Raw genomic sequence first — 17,331 nt, forward strand, 5'->3', positions numbered from 1 at the left:
ATCAAGCGTGCAAAGTAACCTAATGAAATCAATTCAAGCTCAGGTAAATTACCTAAGAATCCAGAGACACAGAATGTTTTATAAATTTTCTAAATCACTTCTTAGAGATAATTTAGGTGGAATAGCTATGTAGCTATGTGTAAGGGCACCTGTGCACGTTTGGGGGATGGGGAGAATTTTGATGTTTAAAGTTATGACAATAAAGTTTTTCCTCTGGAGGACACAACTCACACTGCTTCATTTCAGGAGAACGTAGAGGTATATGGCTAGGCACTAGCAGAAGTGCCCTAGATTTACACGTTTACTTAGACATGACCAGAATCATTCATCCAACTGTAACTCAGTCACTGAATGTTGAGTGTGTAAACCCTGTGTTCATATGCGTGTGTGTGTTGGGCAGGGGGGGTTCACGGCCACCTTCATTTATAACTATTCTCACTCTCTGTTCACAATCTCTGTGTTGGATTCAGAAATTGAACCCCAAAAGCAATGCCTCTTCTACAGATAGTCCCCTGGAATGGAGGTTCTCTAAGGGCAGGCATCATCTTTTCTGTCTTTCTATTTCTAGAATGTAGCACCCTGTCTAGGACAGAGTCGGTGATCAAAGAAGATCTGTTGAATGAATAAATGAGAGAATGAACAAATGAATGAATGGGATGGTTATCAGGCTTTTTCTTGATACTTCTGGTGACAGGAGAAATTCACTACTTTGAGAGTCAGCTTGCTTTCATAGTAAAGTTTTCACTCACAAATTAAAGTCCTTGGAAGGACTATCATATCAAAATAGGCCTGAATTCTTGGCTGTATTCACAAAAGATGAATCTCCAGTAATCTCCTTGTAAATGCCACTGGGTCTCATGTCACTAGAAAAACTAACTTTCATTTCAATTCAGCTAATATTTATTGAACACCTACTATGTGCCTGGTGTGATGGGAGGGGAGCCCTTACCTTAGGAGAGATATTTACTATTTTTCATCAGTTAACTTGTTGAATATTCATTGCCCCTACAGTGACCAAGGACTGTGCAGAAGAGAGATGGTCCTTGTCTTCATGGAAATTACAATTTAATGGGAGAAGCCATTAATTTGATAAGCATTTATTGGGCACCTACTACGTGTCAGGCACTTATAGGTGCTGGAGCTAGAACAAGGAATAAAGCAGACGGAAATCCTGGCTCTCATAGAGTTTATATTCTGGTTGGGACACAGAACACACCCAAGATAACTAAGTAAAGTACGTACTGTATCAGATGGGGATGAGTGCTAAGAAAACATTTAAGCAAGTGTATTAAGTTCCTATTGTTGTTGTAACAAATTAGCACAAACATAGTGGTGTAAACAACACAAATTTATTATCTTATAGTTCTGGAGGTCACAAGTCAGAAATGAGTTGATAGGACTGGATTCCTTCTGTAACCTTTAAGAGAGAATCCATTTTCTTGCCTTTTCCATCTTCTAAAGGCCACCTATTCTCTTTGGCTCATCATCCCATCCTTCTATCTTCAAAGCCAGCAGTGTAGCATCTTCCAACTTCTCTCTCCCCCTCTCATCCCTGCATCTATCCTCATAGCTCCTTCTCTGACTCTGACCCTGATGCCTCCCCTCTTATAAGACCCCTTGTGATTACATTGGACCCACCCAGAGAGTCGAGGATAATCATCTCAACATCATTGACTTCATTGCATCTGCAAAGCCCCTTTGCCATGTAAGATAACATAGTTATAGGTTTCAGGGATTAGGATGTGGGCATGTTTGGGGGCAAAGAAGGAAGACGTGAAGTGTTGGTGAAGAGGGATGCCATTTTAGACAGGATGTCGGAAGAGGGCTCACGGAGAAGGTGGCTTTGGAGTAATGTGTGAAGGAAATGATGGAGCTGCTGAAATTGCTGGGGGAAAAGCATTCCTGATGGAGGAAACACCATGTGCAAATACATGAGTCGGGTGTGTGCCTGGTATATTTAAAGAACAACAAGAAGGCCAGGCAGCGTGGCTAAAGAGGGGAGAATGGGGAAGAAGGACAGATGCTGTGGTGGGAGGTGTACAAAGGAGCTGGGGGAGATAATCCTCCCTAGGTCTCTTGCACTTCTGCATGTCTGAGTGAAGAGGCATGGACTGCCTTTGTTCTTTTTAAAAACTTTTTTTGGCTGCGTTGGGTCTTCGTTGCTGCGCGCGGGCTTCTCTAGTTGCAGCGAGCAGGGGCTACTCTTTGTTGCAGTGCACGGGCTTCTCATTGCGGTGCCTTCTCTTGTTGTGGAGCATGGGCTCTAGGCATGCGGGCTTCAGTAGTTGCAGTATGCGGGCTCAGTAGTTGCGGCACGCAGCCCCTAGAGTGCACGGGCTTCAGTAGTTGTGGCACACGGGTTCAGTAGTTATGGCTTTGACCGCCTTTCTTCTGAACTATCTTTTCAAGAACTTTTGTAGAGCAAAGAGCCTTGGGAGAAGATAGGGTTTCCTGTCACAGTTATAGGGCAGAATGTTTACTGCCCATATAAAAGATTGGGGTTCTCTAAGCTCAGGGTTTCCCTCCTATAGGTCAATCCACTATATGTGCATCTGGACCTCTTGGCCCTCTGGGAACTGGGGCTCCGTTAACTACCAGCTCATGAAAATGCTGATCCTCTAGCTACTGCGATTGCTATGAATAATGAAGTCCTTTGTTTCTGACCCAGGGGTCTCGTGTCTTTGGCAGGCTACCTTGTTAGCTTACAAGTAGGGGGAACCATCACACCCCGCACAGCTCTTGATAGGCTCTAGTGTGTGTATGGCTTTGGAGACCACCATAAAGAGCTGAATTTTACTCTGAATGGGACAGGAGTCACGGGAGGGTTTTGAGCAGAGGCTTAACATGACCTAACTTGGGTTTTATAAGGGTCACCAGGGCTGCCTTCTTGAGAACAGACTGTAAGGGCACAAGATAAGAAGCAAGGAGATCAATTGCTAGATCAATTTCCTAGCAATAACCCAGAGGCAAGATGATCACGACTTTAGGAGGTTGGTGGCAGCGGGGTTGGTGAGAAGCTGTGAGATTCCGGATCTTGTGGAGGTAGAGCTGACACTATTTGGGGTATGGGGAAGAGAGGCATCAAGGATGGTTGTTGGCCTGAGCAAAAGGAGGCCTGAAGTTGCCCATAACTGGAACAGAGAAGATTTCAGGAGGAGCAGAAAAGAGGGCATAACAAGAGTTCAGTCTGAGACATGTTAGATTTCAGCTGTCAGCGGGCATCCAAGGAATGCTGAGGAAGCGGTTGGATATGAATTTGTGATTTAGGGTTGAGGTCTGGGCTAGAGATATGAATTTGAGGTTCATTAACCTGTATATGATATTCACACTCAAAAGACAGAGATTCCCCGCTTACAGAAAAGAGACCCGGAGATGAGCCCCGGGGGCTCTCCATATTTAAAGGTTACAGGAGTAGGAGGGGATCACAAACCGGACTGAGAAGCCTGGAAGGTCGTGGGAAAGCCTGGTGATCATGTTATCCCGGCAGCCAGGAGAAGGGTTCAAGGAGGGGAGCAACCAATGACTGCTGAGACGTTAAGTAAGATGAGGGCACATTGTCGGCATCTCAGTTACTACAGTTAGGTAGGATGAGAGCAAAGCCAGAGGCATATCACAGAGGGAGCCTGGAACTCTGCCTCAGGCATCAGGGACCCTGCTGGGATTGGGGATAGGGAGGAAGGCATGAGCAAGGGCTCAGAGTGCTGAAGGTGGTCGGCACATTTGTCTGGGGGAACTGTGAACCCGAAGTGTAACCCAAGGATGCTGGATACCAGGGTGAGTAAGCCACACGCAGGCTGCACATGAACCAGGTGAAGACTCAGCTGGCTTTGATCAGGGATGCCAGGGCAGCAGACTCGCGTTTCCAAAAGGTCACTTGGATGGGCGTGGTTAGGGACCAGGCCAGTGCGCACAAACCTGGCGCCGGTGCTCAGCACATCTGCAACTATGCGGTTTGCCTCGAACCTGCGGGATTAGCCTCCTGCGCGCGCTGGGCCCACTGCTGCAGTGCAGTCAGGCTCCGCGGGGTCCCGGGCGCTGAGCTTACGCGGGGATTGGGGTGGGTGAACAGGCTGGGGACCCACATCTCAGTTTGCTTGGTTTTTTGTTTTTTTTGTTTTTGTTTTTAATTTTAAAGGAAAAGGATGCCTAGGGAGCCTCCGTGGTATTTCACAGCACCTCGTGTCCTCGTCTTAACTTCACTCCTGGAGTGTGAATATCCACGCCGCCACGGCTAAGGAGGCTCTTCGCCTTCGGGAAGAAATTAAGTTTATTTAGAGGAAGCACTCGTGTCACTTTCGCAAAAGGAGACAGCAAGTGAAAACTGGGGCTGGGGGGAGGGGAAGCAACAAAGTGCGGTCGGGGGACACGGTGAGTCGCAGAAGCTCCTCTAACCAACCGCCCAGAAACAAACAAAAACGCGGGCGGGGTCGTGCACGGCCTCCCGGGTCCCGAGACGGCGGGACAGCCGCGGGGCAGCGCAGAGACTCGTGGAGAGGCTGGGGCAGGGGCCCGGCCGCGTCGCGGGTCTGCTAGCCTGTCAGCCCGGCCCCTCGCCCCCGGGGCCCCGGCCGCACGGGAGCCCCGGGCGTCGTGCGCACCTCCTCCCCGCAGTCCCGGCGGGGCGCCGACGCGGCGCGGCGCGGACTACAAGTCCCAGGAAGCCTAGGGGCAGGCGCGGGGCGGAGCCTGGCGCAATTCCCCGGGATCCGGCGCGCTGGGAAGCGCCGGGGAGGAAGCAGCGGCGGCGGGCGGCGGGCCGCGAGCGGCGAGCGGCAAGCGCGCGGGCGGGCGGGGCGCAGGCGGAGGCGGGGCCGACGTGGGCCGGAGCCCTGCGTGCCAGGGAGGGGGCCGGTCGGGCAGGCGGCGAGTGGCGCTCCGCGCGGGCTCCGGGGCTTGCAAGGCGCCTGCGGCTCGGTCCCGGCTCGGCGGGCGGCGCACGGCGGGCTCGGCGCAGGGGCCCCGGCGCGCCGGGCGGCGCAGCACGCAGCGCGCGGACCCACGCCGCGGCCGGGCGCCCCGAGCGGCGCGGCCGCTGCCCGGGGGCCGGCCTTCGGCCCCGGCGCTCAGAGCGCGGCGGCTGCCTGGGCTTTAATGGCTGCTCGGCGGGGCAGCGCCTAGGGGTGGAAGGCGGCTGCGGCGCAGGAAGGCGCCCGAGCGAGCCTCCTCCGGGGCCGGCCGCGCCCGCCGCGGCGCTCCATGGGGGCCCGCTGACCCGGGGCGCCGGGGCCCGCTCGCTCGCCAGCCCGCCCGCCGGCCGCGCGTCCCGGCCATGAACTGAGTCGGCGGGCCGGCCCCGCGCCTGCTCCGCCCGCTCCTTTCTTCTCGCGCCTCCTCCGCCCGCCGCCGGCGGGCCCGGCTCCCCGGGGGCTGCGGCGCCCCGGGCTTGGCGGCCCGCGGGCCCCGGGGCGCGGGGCGGCGGCGGCGGCGGGGGGCGCGCGGCTCCGGGCGCGGTGCCTGCACCATGAACTACCAGCAGCAGCTGGCCAACTCGGCTGCCATCCGGGCCGAGATCCAGCGCTTCGAGTCGGTCCACCCCAACATCTACTCCATCTACGAGCTGCTGGAGCGCGTGGAGGAGCCGGTGCTGCAGAACCAGATCCGGGAGCACGTCATCGCCATCGAAGGTGAGGGCCGGGCCTCCGCGGGGCTTCTGGAAGGCGCGGGGGAGCGGGCGCGCGCGTGTGTGTGCGTGCGTGTGTACACACGCGCCGGGCCGTGGCACGCGGCTGCCCCGCCGAGTGGGCACTGCGGTGCGTCTCACCCCGCAAGGCCGGGCGAGAGCGGAGGGGGAGGCCGAGGGCTGGGCGAGCGCGCCGCCAGCTCTGCCAGCGAAGATGGATCGCCGGCGATAATGTGCTAATGGGCAGTAGAGTCTCCGGTCAGAAAGTGGCTCCGTGTGGCCGCGTCCTGGGCCACCCGAGTGACCCAGCCCAAGCCCTGGGGCAGCCGGAGGAGTTGGCGCCACCGGACCGCGACAGGTTACCAGGCTGGGGCCGAGCGTCTTGCTGGACGTTGAAGAGGTCTTTTGAGAAGTGTTGCTTCTGGGGGCGAGGCTCTGGCTGGCGTGCTTAGGCGGGCAGGGCCAACCCCTTTGGTGTCTTTGGCCATTTCGGGGGCACAGTGGAGAGAGCTGACCTTAGCCGGAGCGGAGAGCCAGCCCCCGCTGCAGGCTGCATCGTGTCCCGATGCTGGTCTACCTGCCCCTGTGCAGAAGCTGGCTTCCTCTATGGCGTGTTTTCTACCAAAAGTCCTGGGTCACATCAGAAGAACCCTCCCTGGGGGGTCTCACTTTCACACACCTGGCACTGGGAGGCCACCCACCCTTCCTGCGAGTCAGGCGAGGCAGTGATCCTCCGGAGCCGTTCAGGCGAGTTCTGCCTCTCCTGGGCCTGTGTTTTCTCGGGTTTGCCATGGCTCTTATGTCTCTGCTATTCGGCTTCCGGTTTGTTCCCTTGCTTCCCTTCTCACTGCCATTGGTCAATGATGGTAAAAGAACTGAAGGGTGGGTTGTCCATAATATAGAACTGTCCTAACCAAAAGCCACTCTGGCCACAGTTGAGGAACACTGAGAAGGTTCTAAGGCCTGGCAGGAGTGTGTCGGGAGCCCAGCCGCAGGCATCGCCCAGCTCCCCTCCGTCTGCAGGTGAGGGGGCACTGGCCTCAGGAGAGCGTTGCTGTGGCGCCGTGCTGCCTGAACTGCTCACCCCAGAGTGTCTTGGTTTGACGCTTGACCAGTTAGGTGGAGAAGGTGGATGTGGTGGGGCTGATCCTCTTGGCATTTGGCAGCCCTATGGACTTGAACAGCATCCCAGCCAGGCTGCTGATTGGCTGCCTGTATCCATAGGGGACTTGCTAATTCCGGGGAGGATCTGAACAGTGCTCCAGCCTTATGCTCCAGCCTGGCTCTCAGAGCACCTGGCCGCCCTGTTGGCAGTTTAAGATGCTTCCAGGTTCCTCGAGAGGCAGAGGCTGCAGTGTGGCTCTGACAAGACTTCCGGGAGGCCGCGGGGCCGGCACACGGCTGCTGATGCTGGGTGAGGTTGCAGAAACGTTCCTCCAGAGCCGGGGCTCTGGCTCCGCGGCCACCCAAGTGAAGGGCTCCTGTGCCTGTTTCCGCTGTCTCTGCGCAGCTCTCTGGCAGCATCCACAGGAGTCTGATGAAACACTTTGAAAGCTGGTGACTAGCACTGAAAGCACCTGGCTGAGAGCGCCTAGTCTCTGTGCAGAGACCTCTAGCTGAGTGTGAGTCATGCTGCCTCGTTTTCATTTCCCATCGCGAAGCCCAGTTCTGGGGTCTCGGGCACCCCTCGCAAAGCATTTTGACTTTCTAGCAAGAGAATGTGGTTTCATTTTTCTTTTCTTTTCCTTCTTTTCTAAAAAAACCAAAACATTGTGTGGTTCCTAGATGGTGGTTTCTGGTAGCTTGCTGTCTACCTGTACTATGTCAGACTTTGGGCCCCTTCTTGGCTGGAAACCTTGTTATCATTAATAAGACGCAGAATCAGTGATGAATCCTGCGTGGGACTTTGGCAATGCTATTATTTTTTTGTTAGAAAAAGGAATGTTTATATTGTGTCAGGGCTGTGGTTAATTTAATGAGGCTTAAGAACCATTCAAATATGATTCTGTTCTTTGCATTATTATTAACAACTATACCACTTTTTACTTGTATAGAACTTTAGCAAGCATGCTCTTGCATTCATAAGCTCGATGTGGGGCTGTACCAACCCTGTGAGAGAATGTGGGCCAGCTTCATTCGGGGAAGGATAATGACCTCCTGAACGTTTGACTGAGGTCAAAGTCGGGTCTGAACCAAAGGATCCTTTGAACCTAGGTCTGCAGCCCCCCAAAGCACCTTCCACTGCCCCTCCTAATGAAATATAAGTTCATTTGTTATAATGAAATGTTCTCACTACCAATTTTAAGATACGGTTGTGATTTATATCTACATCATTGATATTTTGGAAATTGAGAAGATTGCTCAGCTGTGGCAGGATGACATTTTTCCTGTGAGGAGAGAAGCATGCAAGAAACAGTTTTGTGCAACTGTGTAGGATATGGGTTCTTCACTCACACCGAGCAGGAGAGCATTGCCGCGGGGTACGGAGACTGCAGACGCATTTAACTCCGCGCTGTAACTGAGTGTGCGCTCAGAGGATCACAGTACCTCTAAGAAATGCACGCAGATCTGCCCCTGCCTGTGAACCTTGCAGGTGAGGATGGTACAGTAGCAAAACGTAAACCTCTCTGAATTTTAAAATATAAGACCGTTTCCAATCAGGAAAGTATATGCACGTCATAACAAATGGTTTAAACATCGCTCGTCTCAACAAACAGAAAATTGCCTGCATTTTAGAGGAGATGCAGCTAGGCATTTTTCCTGCCTCTGTGTGGACCTAAGCAAAGTTGGAGTCATACTTACAAAACTACCTGATTAGCATAAAGTGAGCACTTTTCAACGTTAGGAAGCAATTTCAGAGATACGATGTATCACATCGGTGTGAGGTTCCAGCATTTGTGCCATAATTTACGTACAATTTCCCCGTTTTCCCGAGTCTTTCAGGAATCGTTGGCTGTTGCAGTGAGGAGCGAGCTTGTCAAAGGGGAGGATGTTTCAGCTAATGCTTATTTCAAAGTGATTCTAAGAGGGTCTGGACTGGAAAATCTCTTAATGATGGGCTGAACTGTATATATTTTAGTCGAAAGAGCTCACCAAGATCCCCAAATCTGAATGGGTCTGTGACCCTGTTTGAAGGCATGGGGAATGTGATTTAGTTCTCAGTCCTGTTTTAAAACATCACCTTGCCAAAAAAAAAAAAGAAAAAAGAAAAAAGATAAGTGTTTTTTCAAATCTTTACTTCGGACTTTGAGAGGTTTATTTTTTCCCTCCAATCTCTGGAGTTTAAGGAAGCATTGCCTGTTGTTTTCAGATTGACCTGGTCAGATTTCTGGGCTGTCCCCTGGGGGTGTGGCCAGCACCCTGGATGTTCTCCGTGCCTGGAAATGAACGGGAACCACCCTGCCTCCTGGGTGAGCAAGCATCTCGCCTAGCGTCCCCCCTCCAGTTCTCCTTTAAAAAGCCCACCTGGGGTTGATGGAGTTGAGGTGAATGAGTCAGCTGTCTTTCTTGTTAAATGAAGCTTGTTCTTCTAGTACGGGTAAAGCCTCTGTTAGCCATTGCACCTTGTAATTCAGCTTGCCTGCCGCAGAACCGTGATGCAAATGATACGCAGGGCCGTGGTGGAGCCCCTAACCGGCATTCATGCCTCCACACTCACCAAGCAGCTGCTCGGGGAGGGGGGAACCGAGTTCCCCACTGGCCCCGCCGGTGGTTTGCGTGGCTTCCTGGGAGGGCTTGGAGAGGTCACAGTGGCCCAGTCCTCGGCAAGAGAACTCTGCCTGCCACCCCTGGCCAGGGCACTTACACAGGGGCATTGAAGGGCCGAGCCCCAGCATTTGGGGAACCTGGGAAGATGGGGCAGGGAGCGCCTTTCATCCCACGGTGCAGCAGCTCTGTTGAGCACCTGTGGGCAGCAGAGTGCCCAGTGCTTGACCTCCATCATCTCAGTCCATCTTGTGATGATCCAGTGACACAGATGCCACCTTGGAGGCCCAGAAAGGGTAGGGAACTTGCTGGAAAGAGATGGGCTGGGCTGGTCAGCCTCATCGCTGGCTGTCTAGCCCTTTCTGAGCTAGGAACGAAGCTCCTGGTTATTCATAGTTCCCACAGCCTGAACGTACAAACCACCCCAAGCACGTGTCCCCTTTACCCAAGACAGGAAGGGGTTGCGGACGCCGCCACTAACGGAAAGTCTTACGTTCTCTGCGTGGTGGCTTACCTCGGCAAAACTTCTGTAAGAGTTTGTTTGCCTAGAAGAATTTATTTCATCTGGTTGGGGCAGGTGTGTGTGTTTAAGGAACAAATCCCTTCTTCCTGCCGTGAATGAGCATAACCCTTCCTGGACACGCTTGACTATGTTCGTAATCTTGCAGGCTTAATACAAGTTGTAAATATGGGGCCTTTTCGTTATTGATATGAGTGTCACAGTCTCCTCCTTCAAGGTAATTCTCGGGTGGCGGTCCGTCACTTCCAGGTTAAATTTCATACCTTCACGGTCTCCGACCCTTCCGGATTCTGGGCGTCCCTTCAGCCTGGCTGAAGTCCGCATCTTCCCTGTCTGTCCCAGGCCCCAGCTCCCAGCAGGGACTGGGGGCCCTCTGAGGAAAATCAGGTCGTGCTTGTGTTCCATCTCCGCGGTGATGCAGAGCGTCGTGTCTGGCCCTTGGAGGACGCCCGGGAATTGTTTGTTGAGCGGGTGACTTGTTGGCGGGGCGTGGGGGGGGGGCTTGCGTTTTCTCTGGCGTTTGGGTCCTCTTGCTTCTTGCTGGTGATCTGAACAATGTTGAGCCTCTAGCAGAAGTGACGGTGTTTTGCTAGTTGTCACCAGAGCACAGGTGTCAGGGCCGGGGTGTTTTGGGGTCTGGTGGATTAGCCCGGGTGGCAACTAAATGCCGTGTGTGTTTGGGTGGAAATGAAGTTTTCTCTAGTGCATGTAGGGGAAGAAAAAGACGTGCTTGCTTAATCCTGGCAACTTTTTCAACCTGGCTCTCGGCAAAAGGGTGGTGTTTCTTCCTCCTGGGTGGAAGTGAATTTCAGACCCAGAATCGATACCATTGGTAGGGATGGATGAGTGACAGGCTGGGTGGCTGACGTAATGTAGTATCCTCAGTGGAACGTAGAGAGCCTTGGTCCTCGAAGTTGAGCGCGCATTCGAATCACATGGAGGGCTTGGGAAGACAGGTTGCTGGCCCTGCCCCCAGAGTTTCTCGTTCCGTAGGTTTGGAGCAGGCCTGAGAATGTGCTTTCGACAAGTTTCCAGAGGATGCTGGTGTTGTCAGTCCAGGGACGGCACTTTGAGAAGCATGGCCGGGGAGGGGGCGGAGCTCCGGTGGCGGACCGGGCATCTTCCCTGGGCCAGGGCTCTGCGCAGTGCTTTCAGTCAGCGGAGGGGCGTCCTCTTGTCCTTCCCTGTGGGTGACAGGCGGGGGCCAAGAGCCCAGGGCGTTGCTTCTGGTGACACAGCTTAAACACAGTGGAGGAGGCCCTGAAGCCCAGGTTCGAATGCGTTCAAGTCCAGGTTCACTCTGCTTCCACGGTGCTGATGCTGAGTACCCTGCGAGGAGCATGGCTGGTGGGTGGTGGACATTGCCAAGGGCATCCCTTAGGGAGGGAGACTGTAAATGCCGGTCCTGGGTCCTGTGGGCTTCCCTTCCTGTGTCTCCAGGTCGGTTGTTGATCCTTAGCGTAGTCTCCTGTGTGTTTAAGTGGGCTTCTTCCGTATTCACTTGTTATGATAATTTGGCAGGTGATACGTTTTGTTTTTGTTGTGCAGCTAAAAGAGCATTTCTAAACAGGAGAGCTGTATGTTATGAGCAGCTTAAGAAGGCTGTGTGGGGAGCCTGGTGGAAGTGACTCAGAAGGGAGAAGCAGCCCTGGCAGCTGCAGGAACCTTCACAGCAGAACCTGGAGCCCTGTTACTACCCCCTCTGTTGTTGTTGTTGGTTTTTTTGGCCTCAAACTGACTTTTTATTTTGTTCAGACTAAAATCTCTTATTTTGCCTCCTTTTTTCCTGTGTACCCTGCAGGTGTTTACAGTTGGTGCGTCTAGCTCTGGCTTGTTTGAACTACCGATTTGTTCCTGTCTCTTGTTTCTCCACGTTCCAGCAAACCCGTGTCCCCCACCCCTCCCCCCGCCCAACACTCCAGATTCTTTGAGGCCTTCGCCCAAGTGATTGAGTTTGGCAAAGCGGATCAGGCTTAGTTATTTTTAAAATCCAGGGTTGGGGGTTCTGATCTGTGCTTAGCCACATAATTCCTACCCTTTGTTAAGTACCTTTCTCCGAGAAGGAAAATGAACTCTGCAGATGTTCGTCTCTAATCTCTGCAGCATCTGTGATTTTCCTCAGGTTCTGAGCACCAGGCCCGGTGTGTGCTGCCCTGAGCCCCGTCCTTCCGGGAGCTGCGGGGCTCTGAGGCTGAGTCCCGTTGGCTCCCATCTTGTGGTGTGGAAGCCTGCACAGCGGGTCGCGGTGATGACCCATCCTGGGGCAGGGCTGGCGTCGCGGTGGGCCCCATCCCTTCGCCTCCCTGTGCTCTCTGCTCACGACTGACCCGGCGGGAGGGGCTGCCTTGGTTGCATGTGGCGGCCAGGGAGGGAAGGAGAGAAGGTACCTGCCCCAGCAGAAGAGATTTGTTACTGGACCCTTTGAGCAGCCAGCCAGAGAGCTTGTCTGTGTGCGAGGTTGGGACATTTCCACAAGGAGCAGACTAAATATAAGCTGGAGGATTGGGCCCAGGGCCCGAGCGGGGGCTGTCATCGCTCTGATACTGTTTCTCCCACTGCTAATCAGAACGCGCCACCGGCCCTGAACAGGTGGCCTCCCTGAGCTCTCTGCGAACAGACTGGTGTTTTTGTTTAACCAGGGCTCCTTTGCAGATTTCACACTTCTCCCGCTGTTTGGTGCGGACTGTCTTTTTTTGGGCTGCAGTGTTGGGAGTATTTGTGCAGTGTTTCTACACAAGCGACTGTGTGATCTTCAAAAACTGCCTATGCCGTCTGGTTGTCATTAGCATCCTGGTTAGAAGATGCTTTTTTTTTTTTTTTTTTTTTTTTAAAAGGGTGGGAAACACTTTTCATGGTTCTGGGAGAAGAATTCCAAATAATTACCGGCCATGTTCACAAACGATTTATGTTTGGTCTTAGAAATGTCAACATCCAGCAGGCTCTTGCAGAGAGAACCATGTCCCTTTCCAGCTTAGCACACAAAGCTACTGTTACCGGATCCTCAGATGATAGTCTTAAAGGGGGAGCGGTATCTTCAGGCTGTGAATTTAGTTTTCATTCGGTGAGTTTTAGGTGATATGGACATAGTCTACCAGCAGTACTGAGCATACGACAGAAAAAAATTTTTTCGTGAGGACCTACAACAAAACAAGACCCACCTTAGTTTCCTGAAAGAGTTTTTATTCCTTCACATTCTCTGTGTCAGGGCAGATGGTGGCCGTCAGCAAGATTTGGTCTCACAGATGTGGTAGCTGCTGGCTCCCTTTTGTAATGAAATAGAAGTGGATTCGGAGAGAGCGGGTTGCCCTGAGAGCCTTCTGTTTGTGTTTCCAGTTGACCTTGTCTGAGAGGGGAGAACCGGCGTATTTTCCAGGGAGGGGACTTCCGTGGGCCTGCCTGCCTACCCTCTGCTGTGGTTTCCAAAGATCTGGGTGCTGCTGGGAGCAGTGACGCAGTCTTCTCCTGTCCCGACACCGCTCCTGTCAGGTCAGGCTGGTGAACCTGATTTCAGACAGACAAACAGTTGTTTCAGTTTTCGCTTCGACGATCAAGCCTGGATTTCTGATTTTTCCGTATGTTACTATTAGGAGTTTGGGATTGGAGGGATTGAGACCACTTCAAACGCCCTAGTTTTTTTGAGCTCTTTTTTTTTTTTGGCATAAAACATAGATCCAGAAGGATGCCCAGGTCATCAGGGAGGGCGTTTTCACAAACTGACCACGTCGGTACATCCAGCCTCCAGATCAAAAAACCTGAGTTGGCCGTAGCGCAGGGCGAGACTCACCTGTATTGCATGTGGTTGGAGGTGGTTGCCTCCGCTTACTTACCTGTTCTCCCGACGATGGGCATCTGGGTGGTTTCGTGTTCGGGGCTGCTGGGAATAGGGCTGCCGTGCCTTTGGTGCCCACGTGTCCCCGTTCCTGTTGGGGGCTGCACGCCGGGGAGCCGAGCGCTGCGTCCTGTTAGCCCTTCTCGCAGGTCAGCGCAGCTGCTCTGGAACCCGCTCCGTTGGTGGCCCCTGTCTGGAGACCTTTCCTTGCTGTTCAGGGTTCATTGCAGACACTCAGGATGGTGGCTGCCTGCTGCCTCCGTCCTTTGCTTCTCCTTCTTTCCAGCTGTTCGTCCAGAAACAAATAGTCAAGTGCTTTATACGTTTCCGGCACTGTCTTAGACATTAGGTTTTTAGCTTTGGATATTCTATAGGCTCTTCATTCCCTGTTAGTGGAATAAGTATAGCTTTGTAAGTGGAGCTGTGAGAATGAAATCCTTCACCAGGAAGTGTTTTCCTCGAAACTGCGGATGGCGCGATTCTCCCGGGACTGGAACGGGATCCCCTCGGCTCTCCCTGGCTCCTGCCCGACATCAGTGGTCAGTGGGGGTCCTACTGGCTGAGCCCACACCAGCCCCGAGTCTATCTCACACCTCGGCGCCGGGTTTCAGGTGACCTGTGCGTCTCTGTTGGCATCGGAAGGGAAACTCCTTCTGTACTCCCCGTCCAAACTGATCCGTGGTCTTAATGGTTACATATTAGTGCTCTTCAGTCTCTGTTGTTTGTAGCAATTATGCGGAGACACAAAAGGGAAAAAGATCAGCGAAGTGTTGCCAACTGTCTGTTACTCTCAAGGGGCTATTTTCTTTGTTCCTCTGCTGTGTCCTGGGAGCTGCCCATCCCCCTCCACAAAGGCCACACTCACGAGGCCAAACCCGGGAAGCTGGTAAGGACCCGAGGGCCTGAGAGAGAGAGAGAGGGGTGTGTGCCTGTGTGAACGTCTCCAGTGGCTGTACAAACGCAAATGTTTATTTCGAGGGATGGGGGTTGGGAGGGCCGGGTTTACCCTCACTTTGTTTAGTATGGGAAGTGGCCAATATGATTGCATCTGGGGGTACAGGCAGACGTGTGGGCTTGGAGCCCCTCTCCCAGCACAGTCGGACCTAGCCCAGGAGGCCACACTGGTCCAGACTGGGATAAGCAGGTGGTGTGATGCAGGGGAGGGGAGTGGGATTAACTGGACTTGGAAGCTGGGTGGGAATCAGGCAGTGGAGGCTTTCCGGGCGGGCGGGTAATAGGAGTGGAACATCCAGTATCCATTCTCTGCAGCCTGTGGGGACCTGGGGAGGAGAGACCAGAGGATGGAGAAGAGCCCGGTGAGCCCCAGAGAGCATGCTGGGAGTGCTTTTATTTATTGGGCCGTGGAAATTACAGATTATGGATTTCCATTTGGAAAAGGTTGTGCCATGATGCTCAGCTGTTACCAGGCAGGATAGAAACGGTGGTGGCGGCCGGTGGTGGTGGGGAGTGGCAGGGAGGGTTCATAAGTGGGCTGTCGGGCTTCCCTGGTGGCGCAGTGGTTAAGAATCCACCTGCCAGTGCAGGGGACACGGGTTCGAGCCCTGGTCAGGGAAGATCCCGCGTGCCACAGAGCAACTGAGCCCGTGCACCACAACTACTGAGCCTGCACTCTAGAGCCTGTGTGCCACAACTACTGAAGCCCACGTGCCTAGAGCCCACGAGCCACAACTACTGAGCCTGCGCTCTAGTGCCCATGAGCCACAACCACTGAGCTCGCGTGCCACAACTACTGAGCCTGTGCTCTAGAACCCGTGAGCCACAACTCCTGAGCCCACGAGCCACAGCTACTGAGCCTGTGCTCTAGAGCCTGTGTGCCACAACTGCTGAGCTCGCGTGCCACAACTACTGAGCCCGTGCTCTAGAGTCTGCGAGCCACAACTACAGAGCCCACGAGCCACAACTCCTGAGCCCATATGCCACAACTACTGAGCCAGTGCTCTAGAGCCCGTGAGCCACAACTCCTGAGCCCGCGTGCCACAACTACTGAGCCTGTGCTCTAGAGCCCGTGAGCCACAACTGTGGAGCCCACGAGCCACAACTCCTGAGCCTGCATGCCGCAACTACTGAGCCTGTACTCTAGAGCCTGCGAGCCACAACTACGGAGCCCATGTACCGCAACTACTGAAGCCCGCATGCCTAGAGCCAGTGCTCTGCAACAAGAGAAGCTACCGCAATGAGAAGCCCGTGCCCCATGACGATGAAGAGTAGCCCCTGCTTGCTGCAACTAGAGAAAGCCCGCGTGCAGCAACGAAGACCAACGCAGTCATAAATAAATAAATAAATAAAAAAAATTTTAAAAACCCACAAAACTGGGCTGTTGCAAGGGGAGGTGGGGGCCTGGGCAAGGGAGCAGGGGAACAGAGATGGGCACCCAAGGATGCAGGTGCAGGCCTGAGGTTGCCTGTGAGTCTCGGGTGGAGGGGGCAGGAGGAAGGAGCGAAGTTTGACCCACGGGACGCAGGAGTGGGGCCGTGTGGGGGGATTCCACCTCTAGGTGCCCTGGAAGCCCTCAGGTTTGGGCCGGAGGGGTGCTCAGCCGCAGCAGGGTGGTTACCCGGTTACCTGGGATTTGTGGTGGGAGGACGCTACCCCTGCAGGGTGGGCTCAGATGTATAGATTCACGAGTCACCCCCGTCTGTCATCCAGGCTGAGGGGCAGGCATCTGGGATGTACGGCAGCCACTTCCTCCCCTGCAGAAACTTAACTGGGTGTCTGAGGGGCACGGCAGCCTCTTAGGAGTGCAGCTAGCGTGCATTGCTCTCCAGGAGCTGAATCAGTCCCCGCAGGGGGACGTGTATGATTGAGCCTGGGCTGTGGTGGCCCTGCGGTCCTGCTCATCCAGCCAGGTCGTCTCCTGGCCACCTGTGCCTGCCTCAGAGCATGTGTCCCATGGTGCTGGACTGGTGCCTAAATCTCTTCTGTGTCTGTGTCTCCCTCTCTGTCTCTGTCGCTATACCGTATCTGTCTATTAGGTGTGTATTTATTTTTTCACTTTACGACTTTAATCCGTAGACTTGTAGAGCCACGTGCTGGGAGCGCAGAGGTGAACAGGCTGCTTGCTGCGTAGGTCAGCGCAGGCCCAGGCTTCGGGCCAGGGGTGCAGTGGGCTAGGAGGGCTGGAGGGGGTGCCCTGGGGAGCCCAGGAGCTCCTTTAGGAAGCGCTGTTTGAGCCCCAGAAGATGGGGAGCTAATGCCATTTGGGGCGGGGGGTCGCTGACTGGGCATCTTGGCATCTCGCTTCCGAAGGAGGCCTTTGAAAACTCTCATCTCTGCCCAAAGAAATCTCACTGTCTTCACACAAAAAAGTGTGTTTTTATTTATCTATTTTTTCACTTGAATAAGTTTAGTTTTACCCAGGTTTCTCAATTTGGACTTGCTCTTCTGGTCATCTTATGCTGGGGCATAAAAAGATTATATATCTATCTCTTCCTGCCTGTTCTCTAAATCTAGAGTCCCCCCCCCAAAAAAAAAACCTCTGAAGCCCCAAACTCTTTCCCTCAACTCCTTGCTTGGCAGGAGAGTTGTGGGGTGGGGGGAGTGGTGGGCGCTCAGATCATGGGCAGTTGGCTCTTGTGTTTCTGTCTGTGCGTCTTGGGGACCCTGCCCGGATGGCGAGCTGGGTGTGGACTTTGTGGC

General features: G+C 53.9%; 1 protein-coding gene across 6 annotated transcripts in view; it reads left to right on the forward strand.

Moving 5' to 3' along the window:
* The first annotated feature begins 4,816 nt into the window (after positions 1-4,816).
* AGAP1 (ArfGAP with GTPase domain, ankyrin repeat and PH domain 1) overlaps positions 4,817-17,331 on the forward strand; it is a 550,828-nt gene continuing 538,313 nt past the window's right edge. For 2 of the 6 annotated variants that reach the window (XM_012533195.3, XM_004262561.3), the window contains exon 1: positions 4,820-5,624. In XM_012533195.3, the coding sequence (XP_012388649.2) occupies positions 5,462-5,624 (163 nt within the window). In that variant the 5' untranslated portion in view covers positions 4,820-5,461. Of the gene's footprint in view, positions 5,625-17,331 lie in introns of all 6 variants that reach the window. The other 4 variants (XM_004262562.4, XM_033424686.2, XM_033424652.2 and 1 more) reach the window with 3 other exon arrangements.

The sequence above is a fragment of the Orcinus orca genome, chromosome 7 (genome assembly GCF_937001465.1).
Source record: "Orcinus orca chromosome 7, mOrcOrc1.1, whole genome shotgun sequence".
In the NCBI taxonomy this organism is placed as follows: domain Eukaryota; kingdom Metazoa; phylum Chordata; class Mammalia; order Artiodactyla; family Delphinidae; genus Orcinus; species Orcinus orca.